The sequence below is a fragment of the Daucus carota genome, chromosome 6 (assembly GCF_001625215.2).
Source record: "Daucus carota subsp. sativus chromosome 6, DH1 v3.0, whole genome shotgun sequence".
Classification (NCBI taxonomy): domain Eukaryota; kingdom Viridiplantae; phylum Streptophyta; class Magnoliopsida; order Apiales; family Apiaceae; genus Daucus; species Daucus carota.
Genome location: NC_030386.2, coordinates 24,475,592 through 24,493,924, shown reverse-complemented (window position 1 = coordinate 24,493,924; position 18,333 = coordinate 24,475,592). Strand labels below are relative to the sequence as shown.

Sequence of the window (18,333 nt, the reverse complement as noted above, 5' to 3'; positions counted from 1 at the left end):
ACACAAACACTCCGGCTGGAGGGAGAATTAAATGAAATTTGTATTCTAAATGGGGGGTGATTGGAGAAAATGTATAGTTTACATTTCTTCAATCATTCCATTCCGTAGTATGTGAACTAGAATTCTAACCCGCATGTTTTGGAAGGAATGCTCATTCCACTTATATATCATATTTTTCTACAATATTCATTATATAAAATTTAGGCTCACTCATACTTAACCACTGTTATCTCATATTTTCTTCTTTCTTTGTAAAACTTTTACATAATCTTTCATTCCATCAAAGTGAATACTATCTCAAAGTTTACAAGATACCCGTATATGACTGTATATGACTGAATCACTGAAACCCCCCTCCCCCGTTTTTTTATTTCAAAGATACCTCGCCCTCTCCGATTCTAGAAAAATATCTGAGTCTTTTATTTGGGTTTATGGTTAGGTTGTAAGTGAGTTGATTCGGTCACTCTATGAATTTGATAGTTTATGGGGGCTTTTCTGCTGTTGGCTCAAAAAGTTTGTGCTCGAGTTCTTTTCAGTTTGAAAATGTCCATCTTGTACACAATTTTAAGGTTCAATTCTTTCTTCTTCTTCTTTTGTCAGAAAGGTTCAATTCTTAAATGAGCTGAGAAACAAAAAAATTCCTTACTGGCGTGACAGCGTCTTAACATTTATTACCGCAAATATAGTTCAAAGGCTCATAACAATATTGTTACGAGCCAACAATATTGTTCACAGGCTAAATATTGTTCAGGAATAGTGTCACGAATGAACATACTCGATACTTTCATCAGGAACATTAGGCCATGGATTCAGATCCATCGACTGTAGTTTTTTTCTTTTTCCCCTTTTTGGCTAAACAACCCCATTACCTGTCAGACAATAATCTACCAGCAGTATTATTTCTTGAATTTTGGAAGGTAAAATTCTAAAATGATTTATTTTTCCGTTGGTGTGATGCAACAATTCTTGTTCAAGTGAGTCTCAAGAAAGGCCATTTGATAGGGTCCACAGGGAATCGACTGAGTTAGAGATGAATATCAGTGTCGTGATTAGTCGAGATGTTCTAAAAACATTTTTTAGGCATAAAAATTGAAAGGGTATATAATTGGAATTTTATTTGATTAATAATAATTTATATATTTTAATAAATTGTATCTAATTTTAATTTTATGCGAAATTATGATAAAATATTGCGGAGTTAATATAGAGTGTTTAGAATTTAAGCACGTAGTATTTCAAAAAACATAAAATACATTGAATAATCCTATAAAATTTATCATTTTATGAAGTTCAAAAAATTATCTAACGTAAAATTTTAATGAATTTTAAATAATCTCAATTGAATATTATCATATCTTAAGTATAATTTAAAATCCTGATTTATAATTTATTATTTTTTAATACAAATGAAATGATATAATTTTACCAATTATTGCATTTCTGATAAGTAATGGGTGGATAAAAAAAACTACAAATTTTGAACTACTAACGATGAAAAAGATGAGATAAATAGTTAATTCATTAAACGGGCTAATTATCAAATGGATCACTTATTTCAATCCAATGTATCATCTGCATCACTGTGAAATTTTTGATCTCACGCAAACCACTTATCAGACTAACGGTTGCATGCCGTCAAGTCAAATCAAATCGAAATAGATGTTAAATTTAACTTTTTTCGTTAAGTTCAAGTTAACCATGATGTTTAACATTACTCATTTGTTTGTTCTTTTGAAACTTAAGTATTTATGCTTGTTTCTAAATTTTATTTAAATTTTGCAGCTCTTAATTCTTTCAATTCCACTAAAACTAGAAAGTAAATAAATCAAATACAAAAAAAAAAAGAGATTTTCTATTAATATAACTAGAAAGTAAATAAATCAAATATGACAAAATATGACAAAAGATTTTATATTAATAACACTAGAAAGTAGTATTAAACTTTTAATTTCAGTACATCCAAGGCGCCGGATACACACTAGGGAATGAAGTGAAGCGGAATACATAGTCAACAAAAGTAGCTGTTATTTTTTCACCTCAGTTCCTACTGTTAGTTTTTCTAATTTTATTTAACGGAATGCAACCGTTACTCCGTTAGTCTGTTGAGTGATTTATATGAGACCAAAAATTTTGCAATAATGCGAATGATACATTGGGATAGAATAAGTGATCCAATTGATAATTAACCCTTAATTAAATGGTCTTTTTGGGACAGAGGAAACCCATTTCAAGGGAGGAGCCTGACGAAAATATTATGTGTTCTTTATTTTTCGTTTTTGTGTTATGCAGCATATTGTATACTCCCTCCGTCCCATTTTAGTTGTCACATTTGGTATTGTGCCGGTCAAATTGACCAAAGTTTGACTGAAATTTACTAATATTTTATCAATTGAAAAAATAAGAAAAATATGTCATCGGAAATAATTTTTAATCTACTTTAAGATGTAGTTTTCGGTTTCTTAAAATCATGAAAGAGCGACTTGTAATCTTTGGTCAAAAGTTAGTCAATTTGACCAACAAAAAAGGAAATGTGACAACTAAAATGGGACGGAGGGAGTATTTTAGTGCGCACAAACTGTGTTATAACAAACCGTGTTATACTGTATTATAATCAGTAAGCCGATAGACAATAAATTTAAAACATGTTCATGAACACCTTGATAATCATCAAAATCGAATATAGTTAGTTAAATATTCAAATACATCTTTTTAACCAATCCTTCCCCGCAAGGTTTGCATTCTCATGATATTCCTTTAACATATCATACCTATCTCTCACTATTTGAATATTACATATGATATTCATGTTGTTATGTCAGTTTGTCACATTTCATTCAGACAGTACAGTAGGATGTTACTTTTCGTTTTATCGGGTATATTCGACGACTATTTTTTTAGTTTTTTATTCATTTCATATTGTCATTAGAGTTATGTGTTTATAGCGATATTGGTTGGGTTCGTTGGAGATTAGAATGATCGCATGTCCAATACTAATTTTTGTAAAAAGAAATTATGATTTTTTTATTTCATGAAAAAGTAAGAAGTTTATGGAAGACTAAGAGGTAAGATATTGTTTCCCGATCATTTTCGGGGGTTGAGTATTGTTCTTTGACATCCATTACTTTCAAAATCATTTTATTACGTTGTTTCCAGGTCATATTTAGAGATTGAGTATTCTTAAACCTTCTCATCACACTCTATTATATTATGATAATAAAAAATAACATTTACATCGCACGTAAATCGGTATCTCATGAATGCATAAAATAGCTTGATTTGTGTTTCTAGTTCTTTGATAAACTTAATGCTTCTTGCAACAACATTGTAAATTTATTGAGTAAACTTGTTGTGGCTCAAGTTTTGATTTTCAAAAATTTGGCAAGAGTTCCAAATTCTCAAAAATGTGGTCAAATTTTGATTTTCGCTTTTTAAAAGTGTGACTCCCGTTAAATATCACTTAACGAGAGCCACATTTTTAAATAATGGAACCAAAGTTTGGTCCACTTTCTGAGAATTTGGAACTCGTTTTTACCATCTGTCCATTACTCCCGTTAATGACATCCAACGGAAGCAACACTTTTAAAAATCAGAGTCAAAATTTGGATACCTTTATTAGAATTTGAAATCTTGGCCAACTCTATGAAAATCGGGGTAAACTCTGGTCACAACTTTAAAGTTTACTCTATATATACAAACATAATACTATTTTATTAAGGGATTTTCTGTGGTGTGCCCAAGGGCACACAATAGTCCCTAACTCCAACAAAAATAGTTATTTTTGATTGGTGGATGAATAATAAATGAGAATGGCCCCTCTGCATCCACATCAACTCCACCAATCAGAATAGGCCATTTTTATAGAATTTAGTAATTATTGTGTGCCCTTCGACACACATTAGATGACCGTTTTATTAATTTAGTAATTATTGTGTGCCCTTCGACACACATATTTTATAAATATTGAAAGTTGAAACATGTATTCTGAATATAGATTACAAAACTCAGCCTCTACTCTCGAAACTTCTACTTTAGTACTCGGCCTACATTCATATAATTCACGCGTAACTGAAAATTGTTCCCCAATATATATCTTCGTCAAGAAGACAAATACAAGAACATTTCTCTGGGCTCAAGTCTATATACATACAAAATCAACATCGATACATTCATGTACATATAATCGTTCGATGAATACTTCGCAATACATGGACAAGCAGATAATGGATCTAACCAATTCGCAAACACTTAACACCGATTTCATCAATTTGAATCCACAACGCCACCTAGATGAAGATGACGATGGTGATTATAAGAAAGAAGAGATCGTCCCTAATTATGATTTTCAACCGATTCGTTCTACTACTGCTACTGACTCTACTCCACCTAGGGTTTGGACTTCTGCTGATTCTAAAATCAACTCTGCTGTCTCCAGAGTAACATCTCTCTCTCTCTCTGTGTGTGTGTGTGCCTCTATCTCTCTATCTCTCTGTAACATATCTATCTCTGATAATTTGAATGTATGTATATATGTGTACAGTACATGTATGTATATTGTGTTTTATCTTGGATGTGGATTTATGTGTTAAGAATTTTGATGAATTTGGAGTGGTTTATAGAAGTTTTAATGCAAATAAACAGATAGATATATGTGATGGATGGGTGTATTTGTGTTATGGTTGATAAAATCAATGGAGCTTCTGAAAACAATATGATGAAACTGAACAGGATTGCGGAATTGTAATTGATAAAGAGTAACTTTATACTCAAGTTAGGGTACAAATTACTAGCTAAGAAAGTTAAGAAAAGAAAAATGAAATCATCATGTTCAGTCTGCCTTGTCTTACTCGATTTCCGCTTTTTATAGCTCAGCACTGCCACGGGGAGCTCTCCTATTGTATGCAAAGTGTAGGTCGTAATTGCACAGGGTCCAATTAATACCCTTTTTGAAGCCACAAACGACAAGGTTGTTTTTTTAATCAAAACGATATCGTTTTGATTGATGAGGACAATTACTTTAGTTCTCCTTGAATGCTGCTGTTGAATACTGATATGTAACTATTTGATAATAATTAAGTTAATTCTAATGGCCCTATCTAGTAACGAGAGCTGCAGCTAATTAAGGGAATAATCTCGTAGATTGCTGCATATAGCTAGATGACTTTATTCCTATGTTCAGGGTGCAAAACTTCATATCAAAGCATCTTTATAATTGTATAACTGGCAAAGAAGAAAAAAATCATGAATCAAGGTCTTATATTACATAAGTTCCGGTTACATATTTTAGGAATGATTCTGTGTTTTTATTGCTGTGTATAGAGCATAAATGTCTGTTTGAGATGTGGAAACCTAGAAGGGAAGGATTGATGAGTGTGTGTGTGTGTGTGTGTTTGGTGGATTGATGTGTATATATATGTTTTGTTGTAGTGCCAGACCCAAAGTATATCGGTACTGTCATATATTTGAAAAGAAAAGTAGATATACAGAGCAAATATTTTGGCCGTGGCAGTTTATGAATTAAATATTTACCACCTACTATATAGGATTGTTATGTACTTTATTGTTTCGTCTCAAGATTGTAGACGTACTTGTTGATTGCTTACGTTTTTTCATCTTCATACAGAATTATGCTTCCCTTGATTCTAATGAACTTTTAAGAGGCAGTTTGGAGAAGGATCGCAATGTCTACAATGCAGCTTTGCTGTCTGAGATTGACAAAACGATGAAGAAACATAATGATAATTTGCTACATGCATTAGAGGGTGTCAGTGCACGACTCTCCCAGCTAGAGAGCAGAAATCGCAATCTTGAGAATTCTTTGGATGATTTAAAGTTATCTGTTGGAAACAATTACGGAAGCACTGATGGTAAATTGAGACAGCTTGAGAATATTCTTCGAGATGTAAGTAATTATCCCCAGTCATTCTGATGAGCATGTAGATTTGCAGCATTTGAATATTCTTAACCTGAGAGTGCATTGATTTGCATATGCTTTTACACTTCTGTCAAGAATGCTGTTTCTGCACCTTTCTTTTGCAAAAGAGGGAGGTCACCTTTTTACATAATTTAATTACCATAGCCCTTGACCTTGATTCTTTCATAGCCAACCATTAACTTTAGATACCTGCTTCTCGAAATTGATAAATTATGGGTATCTTAAAGGTGTTCTTTTGCGGGAATGGCAATACCTAGTTTTACTAAATTGCTGTTTCAGTAGGATGGATTTAGATATCAATTAAACTGAGTAATGTTTTTTATATTAAGTCTTATGAACCATATTAAATCGTGAGAGGTAAGTTCAGGCGATTCCATAATTGAAGCTGTTACGGTATGAAATACCATATAAGATATTAGTGTGGATTGAATATCAGGTTACGGTTTTAGTTAATCATTATCATTCTCCATATTTGATCTCAAATTGGTGGCGGTTTAAGCATTTTTCATACTTGGTCCTTGCGACCTGTGGTTGACTTGTGTAATTCATTCTTTTTGTTGTTCAAATCCTTACTCCTTATTTTAGGTAGAGACAGCTGTACATGATGTAAAGGATAAACAAGAAATACTAGAGGCTCAACTGCAGCTGGCAAAGCTACAAGTATCAAAGGAGCAGCAGTCGGAAAAGCCTGGTCCCGTGAACATGGATGCTGTACATCAGGCTGCATCTGCTCCACACCAACAGCTTCCTCCATTTACTCAGCCTCCTCCTACTCATTCTCTGCCAAATGCTCCTCTTCCACAGCATCAGAATTTATCGCCGCCACAACCTCCCCACCAATTCCCCCAGAGCCAGATTTCTCATGCACCTCAAGCAGAGATGTACTTCCCTTCATCTGTTCAAACACCAGAGGCCCCAACACAGCAGTACCTGCTACCCCAGCAGCAGCCGCTGCCGCCCCCAATATCTGCACCCCCGCAGCAACAGTATCAACCTAGCTCTCTCCCCATGTACTCTCAGCCACCTGCCCCTCAGCAGCACCCATCCCTCTCTGCTATCAATGCCCCTCAATCTCAACCTCAGCTACCTCTAGGTCACCAGCCAGAAGAAGCACCTTACTTGCAACAGTCTCAGAACTATCAACAGATGACACATCAACCTCCCTCTAATATGCCTAGTGGAGTTCCCCCGTCGCAGCAGTTCTTTGGGAACCCATCCCACATGTATGAGCCGCAATCTGGCAGGGCTGGGCCAGGATATTCTGCTCCATATGGGCCATCATCTGGACCTAGTGATCCATATCCTTATGGTGGACCTAGTTCTCCGTATGGTCGTGGAGCCCCAGCAAAATCACAGCAACTCCATTCTCCTACTATAGGTCACAGTGGGGGAAATGCTTACCCACAGCTTCCAACAGCTCGGATCTTACCAAAAGCACTTCCTACAGCTTCTAATGTTGGTAGCGGATCCAGTTCTTCTGGTAGCGGGAACAAGGTACCTATAGATGATGTAGTTGACAAGGTTACAACTATGGGATTTCCAAGAGACCAGGTAAGGGCGACAGTCAGGAGGCTAACAGAGAATGGGCAATCAGTCGATTTGAATGTGGTACTGGACAAGTTGATGAATGGATGAATGATTGGGGCATAACAGGTGACGCCAAAGATTCCATAGGTGGTGTTGGGACTTTTGACCAATCTTGGTTATACATTTACCCTGCATATCGAATGACACAGCTTTCTTCCGTTTATGAATCTTGTTTACATATGTTGTTGAGTTGTGTTAATACTTGCCTTGACAGCTTCTTGTGATTTTCTTTCTGAACTCCTTTTTCGTTATGCTTGTTTGGCTGTAAATAAATGATAAGTGCATCTAGACCGAGGTCCATGTTATTCTGTAGCCTTTGAGATGTAATGGGTTATGGAAGGGTACATTTTCTTTTAGCCAAAATTTTATTACCATTAGCTGTATGGTCTTTGGTCATGTTGGTCATCTGAAAGTAAGAACTCAGAAAATGAGTTGAACAGAAAAAAGTGCCTCTTGGTCAAGAAGACGACCAGAGTTGATTCCATGTTTGACATACCTTTGTCACTATCAAATTCGATCGGATTTATCCATGCTATTCCAATATTGGACATGACATGGGCAGAATCATTTACCCTATATTTCATATCTAATTGTTTCAGTTCAATATAAAAGCCCTTAGAAATAGTAGTAAAATGCATCCGACATCCGTTCTCGTTTTTGCATCTAACAAGGAAGAATTCAAATCCCATGGCATCCGAATTCTACTAGCGTATTTCTCAGTTGATTTATCAGAAATCTGCTGTGATTGCCTTCTGGAGCAGGACAGGTATTTAATGGACAAAATAATTTTTTTATTATTTTTAAACTACTTAGTGATAACAAATAAAAAAAAAGTCGTCATTATTTAAGAAAAGAATTGTCACATAATTAAAACATGATCATTATTATTGTGTTCATTAACGCACAGTAGAAATTATAATTATGAGAAATGTGGGTGAACTGATATTTATGATACACAAGATCTTGAATATAATCAATTTTGGGAACCTATTATGTACAAATTTTTATATTTACATATAAAAATAATCGAAATTATTAAATTTCGGAGATGCGAGGTGCAAGTCTCGTTTACTAACAAGTCCAATTGCTTTTTACAATGCAGCAGGGTGTTGAGCGAAGCAACCAGAGAGAGATAGAAGAGAAAGGAGATAAGATGAAGATATGATGGTCTTCTTCTTGGACAGAAGATAGGCACAAACCCAAAAAGATTTTACTACATGACATGAGCAGCCGGATATTTCCAATGGTTCACACTTTTTTCCAACTCATCCAGAGACTATCGCTTCTTTATCCTCTCCTAAGTCCTACGTACGTCTACATTATTATCAATCCATAAACAATAGCGAAAATCATCTATACTTCTTTCTTTGCTAAAATGTAAATAGGACCTGTGTCACTTCTGTTTCGATGGTTCCGCTTAACGACTAAGCATGATGTTTCGATAGATATCTCCAACATGATCATCAATAAATATATACATTAGAGGTTCAACTCATTTTCTGAGAAATGACACAAGAGAAAGCTTAATGATTTGGTTTTATCTGCAACATTAGGAGCAGGTTTAAGGGAAATGGTTCAAGGAAGAGCTTAGTTCAAATGAAAGTTTATTGATTTAATCATACAACAAAAATTCCCCTTCAGAACTGATTTTCTTATGATATATATTTTTTACTAGCTACTTTTAACAAAGATTTCTATTAATTACTTCTAACTAAATTATTTATTTAATATATTAAAGAATTGATTACACTTTGTAACTCCTAGGTTTGCTCCAAACGCAGTTTGGTACCTGAACTTTAAAACGTGACAATATGCACCCTAAACTTAACATTCCCGTGCAAGTTGTAACCACAAGTCATTATTCCGTCAAATCTGTCGTTAACTTTAACTGTTTGAGAGGTAACAGTGCATGTATTAGTTTCTAGAAGCTACTTTACCCCCTGTGACCCCTCAAAAATTATGTATTAAAAATTATGTATTATAATACATAATTTTTGAAGGGTCACACAGGGTAAAGTAGCAGTTTGGAAACTAATATACACATTGTTACCTTTTAAACATTTAAAATTAACGACAGATTTGATGTAATTTCAAGATATAATACATAATTTTTGAGGAGTCACAGGGGTAAGGTAACTGTTAGAGACCTGCACGGAAATGTTAAGTTTAAAGTGCATATTACCACGTTTTAAAGTTCAAGTACTAAATTGCGTTTGGAGCAAACCTAAAGGTTACAAAATGTAATTAACTCGTAGTTATTTTCAGTATACTTGAGAATTCTATATCTCTAATTTCAAATTAAGCGAACTTAAAATTTCGGTATTATTCAAGTAAAAACAAAACAAAGAAACATTAAATGAGTACATAAACATATACAACCAAAACAAAACTTCACTGCATTAAACCACATTCGTTCGATTACAAAGCACATTAACCACCAACAAACAGGTACAATGAAACTAGACAGGAGTCGACCCCGAAACGGCTAAAACAAACACAGACAAACACAACACAGAACACAATTCACACTCTAACACAACACATGACATAACATTATTATTAAGACACAATGAAGCGGCTAGATCTCGCCGACGTCTTCACCGGAGGCTTCAAGTCCTTGAAGTGTCTCGAGCAGTGCTACGAGTGTCCCTTCCGGTGGTAGCCGTTGTGTCCTGAGCCTGAGCCGCCTTGCTCTGAATGGTGTCTCCCACTTCCTTGGTCTTCTGTCCCGCGTACGCCGCCATCTCCTGAGCCCTCTTCTTCGCCAGCTCGATCTGGTCCGGCACCCTCTGGCTCGCCTGCCGGAAGTAGCTCAGAACCCATGAGAGAGACGAGAGTCCCGTCAGCCCGAAAGCGCCGGAGCCGAGGAATCCGGTGACGGCGAGGCCGATGGTGAGCGCGGCGGGGACGAGGACGGGGCTGAAGAGGAGGAAGAGCGGGGTGGCGACGGCGAGGCCGATGAGGGTGCCGACGAGGGTGATGCCGGCGAGGAAGAGGAGGGTGCCGCCGACGGGGAGGAGGGTGACGACGGCGAGGACCTGGGAGGTGGAGGGGCTGTTTTTGGGGAGGAGGGATTTGACGCCGCCGGGTTGAGTGGCGGTTTGTTGGGGGTGGACTTGGACTTGATGAGCATAAGTGCCTCGTTCTGCCATTGTTGAGAGCTTGATTATGTGTTTTGTGTGTGTATGGGATGGTGGTGTTGATGGGGGGTGTGAAGGGGATTATAAAGAAAGGGGAGGTTGAAAGAGGATGTGACGCGTGGGAGTGACATGTCACTTGTCATTTTGAGTTCTTGCATGTTGTACATGTGTCTCTGCCACTCTGCCACCTTTCTTGTGTTTGGCTCTGCCTGGAATGGATTATCATTACTTCTTTTGGTTTGGGCTTTTTGGTGATTTTTTTACGGGTCCTGTTTTCATGGGCCGATTCATGGATGTCCACATTAACAGTGTAATCTCTCCTTCACTTCCGAGTTCCAAAATATTTTTTGTTTTCTATTTTCAGAATAATCTTTTAAATAATATTCTTGTACTATTATTTTATATTTTGAGTAATATACACATATCCACAACTCAGTTTCATAGAATAAAAAAATTGGGACAACATTTTTCTAAGAGACGTAATTTATTTAGAAAGAAAGCTTAACGTATAGATTTTAATGCAATATACAAAAGCGGTGCACCTTGCACTATTTTTGCTATTTTAAAAATCCACGATTAATTTTTAAAACATATATTCAATTTATCGATTATACTCTCATTTAATTAAAAATCTTCTGTTCATAAAAAAATCATATTAAATACTGAATTGATAGATTAATCAATTGGTTTCGATTCCCAATTTCTCTGCAAACCTGCGTAAAAAGCCTAGACCATAATTATTGATTTTCTTGCAGTATACAAGAATGCTGCATTTAATTTTTCTTCTCAGGGCTCTTGACCCTCCCTAGCATCAAAAAGAAAATATAAAATCTGTGGTCAAGGTAAACATGATTGTTACATGTAATATTCACCATACTTGTTTCACATCATATATATAGACCTGCAAGCTTAAACTAAAACAAGGCTATTTCACCTCACCATAGTTCCATAACTTGTACCTCGCCCAAACAATAAATAACCTGAAACTGGACTCTTATAACATCATCCACCTAAGACACTAACTAGTCGAGATGAGACAAGAACAGGAACAGGAACAGGAACAATCATTATATATCACCTATGAAGTTGCCAGAAAGTAATCCCGTATTGTTTTTCTTTTTAAAGATGATGGGGGGTTCAAAACAGAGGAGGGGCTTCCATGAAAAGCTTCTGGTGTTTGCTCAGATCTTTCATTTACTTTCGACGGGGATAAGAATCTTCTCTTTTGCGGTTTTGGTGTGCTGAATTCTGGCACTGATGCAGTAATACTTGGGTCCGATAGGTTCCCAGGTTCATCTTTAGGACAAGTGCCGGGCTTCAGTTTGCTAATTGTTGGTTCTTCATCCATGAAAAGCCTTCTGCATTGTATACTTGGAAGTGCCATGACTCTCCTTCGGACAGAAGATGGAGATCTTGTTTTCGAGTAGCAACTGCTTCGAATATCCCAAAACCGAACCTAACACAAAAGAAATGAAGGGTGAGAACATTAAACAGGGAAGAAGCATGATGGCAAGCAAGAAAACAGACCCCGTATTAAAATCTATCACAAAGATGCCTTTCATAATGCACTATTATAGGTGATAAAACATGTTTATACATACTACAGAATAATCACTCTTTTTAATGGGCTTGATGATTGATCAGCTGTTATAAGTATAACTCACCGTGAAATCATCAGAGGATGTAGCTATTTTTCCGGTCTCAGATGGACTCCTGAAATTGAAGAATTATAAGTACTCTGAGTACATTGGTTACACGAAAAATATAGGCTCTGTTTAAAATATGTATTACACACCAGTCTACTGCTGTAGCCTCTCCGTCGTGGCCTTTCAGTATAATGGGTTCTGCTTTGGGTTTGTTGACCTTTTTGCACAAAATTAATAGAATAGTTAGAACAGGGTCCAGAACTAGAAGAAATGGTGCAAACAATTCTTAAGAGAAACTAACCTGCCATATGTAAGCATTGCCATCACTGGAACCAGCAAGGATATGAGCTGCATCAGGGCTCATCGCTGACTGCAATTAGTTGAAAACGATATTATGAATAGGAACGGAGTGCTGGACTACAACTTATCTGCATGAAAACAATGTACTTACCTTCACAAAAAACGATCCAATTTGGCATCCAGAGAAAGATTTCACAGGCCCCTTTTCAAGCTGGAGGATATTGTAGAGATATATTCTGCAATTTAATTTATACAAATCTACAATAAGCTTCACCATTATCAGTCAAAAACTTCTGTTGTGGATGGATTGGTAATATCAAGCATAATCAAGTACAGCTCGAAGAACCAATGTACCTGTTATCCATGCATGAGGCAGAAATAAACATTCCATTTAAATCTTGTGACAGGCTAGTTATGCCATATAATCGTCTTTCCTGTGAAAATAGGGAAAATTGATTTACTACTTCTCATAATTGCTCAAGCTAAGTGAACAGACAGACTGATAATCTATTATACTGAATTCGATAGTATCCCACAACTCGTATGATTTCATATAACAAAAGTTGTTATCCCTATGCACATGTAAGCTAATTATTAGGATCATGTATTATATTTTATCGCAGACAATATTCGTCAACTATTAAGCCAGTCATAATAAACTTCACACGTACCTGTTGGGTAGATGATCTATCATCAGAGCATGCCTGGCTAATAGGAGCTTTTAGATTTCTGCTGTCCCAGAATTTCACGACACTGTAAAAAGCAATTGGAGGATAGCCTCAAAAAACTATTAATATTAAGATCCAACCTATAGTAGTTGTTCAATGTCAGTAATCATATTTAAGTCTCTTGCACACCTGTCCACTGCTCCAGCAGTAGCAACTGACAACTCATCCTTTAGATAAAGAACTGAAGTAATGCTTTTGGAAGCAGCCTGTGAATATAAATACTTTTAGCAAAGTGCACAAAGAAATGAAGATGATACTGGGAAAGATGTTTGGCAGAAATAAACCTTGATAGGCCTAGCTCGCCTTCTATGACTTGAATTGGATGCCCCTTTGATAGCTATAGGTGTTCTGCAGAAGGGTCAACTCAACACTATTAGAGTGGACCAGATCAACACTTTTCTTTAGGAAGAACAATGCCTATAACCATTTACTCAGAACTGCAACATTGTAGTTCTCATTCATAAAATCTAGGAAAAGAATAGAAAGCGCATATCTCACATCTTATGTATAGCTCCCTGCTTACTCCCAGAGAACCTTAAGTCCCATAGAGCAAATGACCCGTCTCTTGAACCAGATACAATAATATCTGGAAAAATGAAACACACTTCATCGTTTAGTTATGTATATAATTTTTTGTCTCTTGTAGAAAGGATTTTCAAAAGAAAATCAGAAAAGCAGTGAAGGGAAATAGATTATACACATACCATCATTGGTTGGATGAGAACATATAGATTTTACGCTTCCTGTGTGACCTATAAGAACTCCTAGGCATTTCTTTTCCTGTGCATCCCACAATTTAATCTGTACAAGAACGAATGTGTACTCAACTATCTATCCTTACATCAAATTGAATAAAAAAAACAATCACAGAGTATTGTTACTTACAGTTTGATCACCAGAAGCTGTTAACATATGTGTATCAGCCTACACAATGAAAAAAGTACTCAATATCTTTATCAGACATCTGAATTGTAAACTTATGAAATTGGATCATAGATATTTCGTAGATGGATAAGTTAAATAAAAAACATTTTTTGAGCTTCATTCTCTGCTTTCAAAATTCAAGTAGGGTTGTAAAAGAGGGTGCCTTCCCCTTGGGAGGATTTAAAACACGTGACCTTGTCACAAAAATTCGGGGAAAGTTCAGAAATAAAGGTTTATGTCCTTCTCCCTTTAAGCCTCGTCAAGATCATGAATCTCATCCCCATCCTCATCAGAATAGGGGCCGTCTTTTACACCCCTCTTACATTTTACATGAAACTAATAAGAAAAGGCATTGAGCTAACATTAACATTGTAAAGCAAAAAAAAGGGGGTAAAATAATAGAAATCCATGTATGGCTGTATGCAAAATCCAGGGGATCACAAAAAACCAGAGATCAGTAAAAAGTGTACCTTAATCCAACAAACATCAAAAATGGCATTATCATGAGCTACCCATTCATATAATTTAGTTTTTTCTGCAAAAAATCAATACCAAACGAAAAAAGTCAGTACTTGCAACGACAAATTACAACATTTGATAACTAAAACGATGACTGGGGCTAACCTGCATTCTCCCCAAAAGTTGATGAAAATGTCGATTTAAATCTGGTATTGTATAAGCTAACATAACCAAGCTCGTCGGTCACAGCAATAATATGGGCATTTTTACTCGTCTGCAAAACAAAATTCACACATCCACCTAATTAAAACTTGTATAAACTTTAAAATCTTACAATTAAATTCAAGCAATTGGGGGTGAAAGGACTCGAACCCGAATGCCCGACATAACTCTCATACCATGTTAAGTGACAAACTCTCCGTAAAAACAAGAATCTACAATACAAAGGGATGATGTACCTTGCAGAAAGAGAGTGCCATTGGAGGCGAAGGCTCGCCGTCATGTTCCACAGAAACAGCTCCGATTTGATTGTACTGAAACGCATCGTTTTGTATACAAGGTCGTTTTCTTACTGAATCAAAAAATTAAAGCAGAGCAACAAAATTAGATACAGACTTGTTATAATAATTGAATCTAAGAAAATGAGAAGAGGCCGGGTACCTCGGAAACCATTGAGCTCCCTGGATTTGATGTCCTGGAAAAATGAATGTGGTTTAGAGCTCTCCATTTCTGATGGCAGCTCGTTGTGTGTGTGTGTGTGTTTTGTGTGTGTAGAGATAACAAAAGGGGTTATTTCAGTGCGTTGGCGGCAGAAAATGAATCGTCTAAGGGTGATGAGCGGGAAAAGGTTTTTCTAAAGTGTCAATTACAAGAAAATCGTCTGAATTTAAGCAAAAGTACACAATGGTCATTAAGTTCGAAAAAAGATGCGGTTTAACATTCCTGACCATAAAACCGAGAAAATAGGATAAATTTGTAGGTCGCAGGATTATCGAGTTTAAACATTTTATTGAATTGATGGGTGAATAATGATTAGTAATTTGAGATATTATGGTCATTTTTATTTATCTATATAAACACAAGGAGATTATTATTGCCTACTTTTGAAGATTTTATTTACTTGAAATGATAACAAATTCAAATATCAAGTAGTTCATATTTTAATTATTGACAAAATTAGCATGTTAACGAAATAAAGTGATATATTAAATATAACAGAAAATAATTAAAAAATTAGATTTCTGGGGTGATTAACATGGATGCATGATCTGTACATATTGTTTTGGGGAAAAATTCTTATAATATTTATAAAGTCCTCTGCTGAATTAAATTATAGTTCATACAGTTATTTTTTAAGAGCGACTCACGTCGTTGATTAAAGATGAATTTCAAACTATAAGAATCGTTATTTTTTGATTTCATGTTTTTTCATATAAATCTTATGATTTGATGTTTTTAATTATGCCCATCATATCATGTAATAGAATTATAGTGGGGATTTGGGAGCATAGCTTATGAACTTAAAATAGAGAAAAGCCAACTTCCGCTTTTTTACGACCGTTTGGCAAATATTGATAAGCACTTAAAAGAACGAAAGGAGGCCCAGAATAAAAGTTAGGAAACATCGCTTCTTTTTGAGATTCAGCGTCTGCTTTTTTCTAACAAGAGATCTTTCTTTGTTTTCTTTTAATGCGGAGTTTAAAATTTTGTGCTTGTAAAATATTTCATGTATTAACAATAAAAGATCTTTTATAACTATAATTTATTTTTTTAAAAAATAAACTATTATATTACATAATTACCAAACTATACCAACTTATAAGTTAAGTTATTCAGACACTTAAAATTTATAAGTCACGGTATTCAAACACTTCTGGTAGATTGTAAGTCCACACCAACTTCTCGCTTCTAATCCACCTCTTTATTTAAAGTAACAAGTCACTTCTTTTAAGTTCAGCCAAACGGCCCTATAAAATTATCTCAGCTTGTTATTGGTTTTAAAGACATGTTGACTTTTTTGTCTATTATTTTAATTATATATTATGTGTTTACTGATAGATTACTGAAAAAACATGACTGATTTTCAAAGACATGTTAAACTTTTTACATGTTATCTTAATTGTACCACGTGTTTCATCGATAGATTTAAGTAACAACAAAACATCGTAATAATCAAACATATATAAAAAATCAAATAATATTAATGAATCCTTCATCCAGAGACCAAGTATTTGTGATAAAATAGAAATATATACGAACTAAGAATGCAGATCACGAGTTTAAGAGCAGAATAAAGATTAAGTGAATTGATCGGGGATTGATCGAATTGTTCAACGATTAATCGAATACATAATCAGTTTGACGAGTTACAGAATAAGGATCAATCGTGATTAACCACCGACTTTTAGAACAGAGATGGTTATAAAAGATGTTGAAAAATGAATTAAAAAATAAATCAACAAAATCTTAAAAAGAAGGGAAATCACATTTTTATAATCACTTCGCTATAATTTTGAAACATAGTTGCTAAATACACTTTATTTTTGCTTTGTGCAGTTCCCAGAAATTACAAATGTGTTCTTCCTAAACTTCTGCATGATACAAAATAAAGTCAGCCCTAATTTTTTGTGCACTCTGAACAGGATTAATGCACGCGCACTAACCAATTACTCCATTTAATTATCTTTTTTCAACTATTAAGTGATGCATGAATATTATTTAAATTGTTAGGCTCTAATGAGCTAAAATCCCGATAACTTAAAATATTACAAAGTTAACACTAATGTTTGATATATTATTATAGTCAAAATAAAAAGTACTTGAGTTTTTTTATAATATAACTTTTAGTGTGCCTAAACCTTTTAATATGTATTATAAATTTAGAAAGATAATTTAATTGTATAAATAATCTTCATCCATATAATTTTTATTTTAACGTTATGTGTATAGTTTAAATACTCGACTTTATATATAATTTTATCAATGTCTTTATTTTTTATCGAGGTGTTTAATTTTTTACTTTCACTCTCATTTAATCAAAACAACTTAAAATTTGGAAAGTATACGATCACGGCCAATTCCCAATAATATAAAATATTAAAAAATTAACACTAGTGTTTGATATAATATTTTAGTCAAAATAAAAAATACTTGATTTTTTTATAAAATAATCTTTAGTTGGCCTAAAACTTTTATTAAGTATCAAGAATTTAGAAAGATAATTTGTTATATATAATTTTTATTCATATAATTTTCATTTGAATTTATATTCACTTTGTCCCGTGTATATATATATATATATATATATAGGGATAGGATCAAATAAAAACTTTTTTAAGTTACAAACTTACAAACTTTTTTTTATTCTCCCATCGTGTTAATCCTTAGTTATATAAAGTATCCATGTTGAAAATTCTTCAAAAAACATCACAATTTTTAAAAATAACGCATAAATAAATCGCGTTTTCAACACATTTATAACTGGGGTTCAACATCGGGTGTTGAACACTAATTATCATTGTGTTGAACATATCTAAAAAGATGTTTAAACTATACCTCTGGGGTTTGGGTAGGGTCTAGAAACATAAATATTAGTTATATAACATGTTTACCTTAGT

General features: G+C 34.6%; 3 protein-coding genes across 3 annotated transcripts; 1 reads left to right on the top strand and 2 right to left on the bottom strand.

Moving 5' to 3' along the window:
* The first annotated feature begins 3,993 nt into the window (after positions 1 to 3,993).
* LOC108228102 (uncharacterized) lies at positions 3,994 to 7,896 on the top strand. The gene is made up of 3 exons (XM_017403588.2): positions 3,994 to 4,433; positions 5,621 to 5,899; positions 6,518 to 7,896. Exons 1-3 carry the CDS (start codon positions 4,188 to 4,190, stop codon positions 7,565 to 7,567), a joined length of 1,575 nt encoding a protein of 524 aa, XP_017259077.1. The 5' UTR covers positions 3,994 to 4,187; the 3' UTR covers positions 7,568 to 7,896.
* A 1,996-nt stretch (positions 7,897 to 9,892) lies between these two features.
* LOC108226649 (oleosin H1) lies at positions 9,893 to 10,754 on the bottom strand. The gene has a single exon (XM_017401640.2). The coding sequence runs from the start codon at positions 10,669 to 10,671 to the stop codon at positions 10,129 to 10,131; it is 543 nt and encodes a 180-aa protein (XP_017257129.1). The 5' UTR covers positions 10,672 to 10,754; the 3' UTR covers positions 9,893 to 10,128.
* Positions 10,755 to 11,496: 742 nt separating this feature from the next.
* LOC108226536 (uncharacterized) lies at positions 11,497 to 15,582 on the bottom strand. The gene is made up of 16 exons (XM_017401507.2): positions 15,377 to 15,582; positions 15,175 to 15,287; positions 14,882 to 14,990; positions 14,728 to 14,792; positions 14,219 to 14,257; positions 14,038 to 14,134; positions 13,832 to 13,919; positions 13,618 to 13,681; positions 13,463 to 13,539; positions 13,277 to 13,358; positions 12,960 to 13,039; positions 12,757 to 12,841; positions 12,607 to 12,675; positions 12,455 to 12,522; positions 12,324 to 12,372; positions 11,497 to 12,115 (listed from the first exon to the last, which is right to left on the bottom strand). The coding sequence occupies exons 1-16, from the start codon at positions 15,441 to 15,443 to the stop codon at positions 11,738 to 11,740; spliced, it is 1,530 nt and encodes a 509-aa protein (XP_017256996.1). The 5' UTR covers positions 15,444 to 15,582; the 3' UTR covers positions 11,497 to 11,737.
* Positions 15,583 to 18,333: the final 2,751 nt, after the last annotated feature.

Bases quoted from the DNA above. Each gene is read 5' to 3' on its own strand.
- LOC108228102 (XM_017403588.2), top strand. From the start codon at position 4,188: ATGAATACTTCGCAATACATGGACAAGCAGATAATGGATCTAACCAAT. The intron at 4,434-5,620 runs GTAACATCTCTC...ATCTTCATACAG, and splicing joins TCAACTCTGCTGTCTCCAGA to AATTATGCTTCCCTTGATTC. The intron at 5,900-6,517 runs GTAAGTAATTAT...TCCTTATTTTAG, and splicing joins TTGAGAATATTCTTCGAGAT to GTAGAGACAGCTGTACATGA.
- LOC108226649 (XM_017401640.2), bottom strand. From the start codon at position 10,671: ATGGCAGAACGAGGCACTTATGCTCATCAAGTCCAAGTCCACCCCCAA.
- LOC108226536 (XM_017401507.2), bottom strand. From the start codon at position 15,443: ATGGAGAGCTCTAAACCACATTCATTTTTCCAGGACATCAAATCCAGG. The intron at 12,523-12,606 runs GTTAGTTTCTCT...TTGTGCAAAAAG, and splicing joins GCAATGCTTACATATGGCAG to GTCAACAAACCCAAAGCAGA. The intron at 12,116-12,323 runs GTGAGTTATACT...CTTTTGTGTTAG, and splicing joins CATCCTCTGATGATTTCACG to GTTCGGTTTTGGGATATTCG.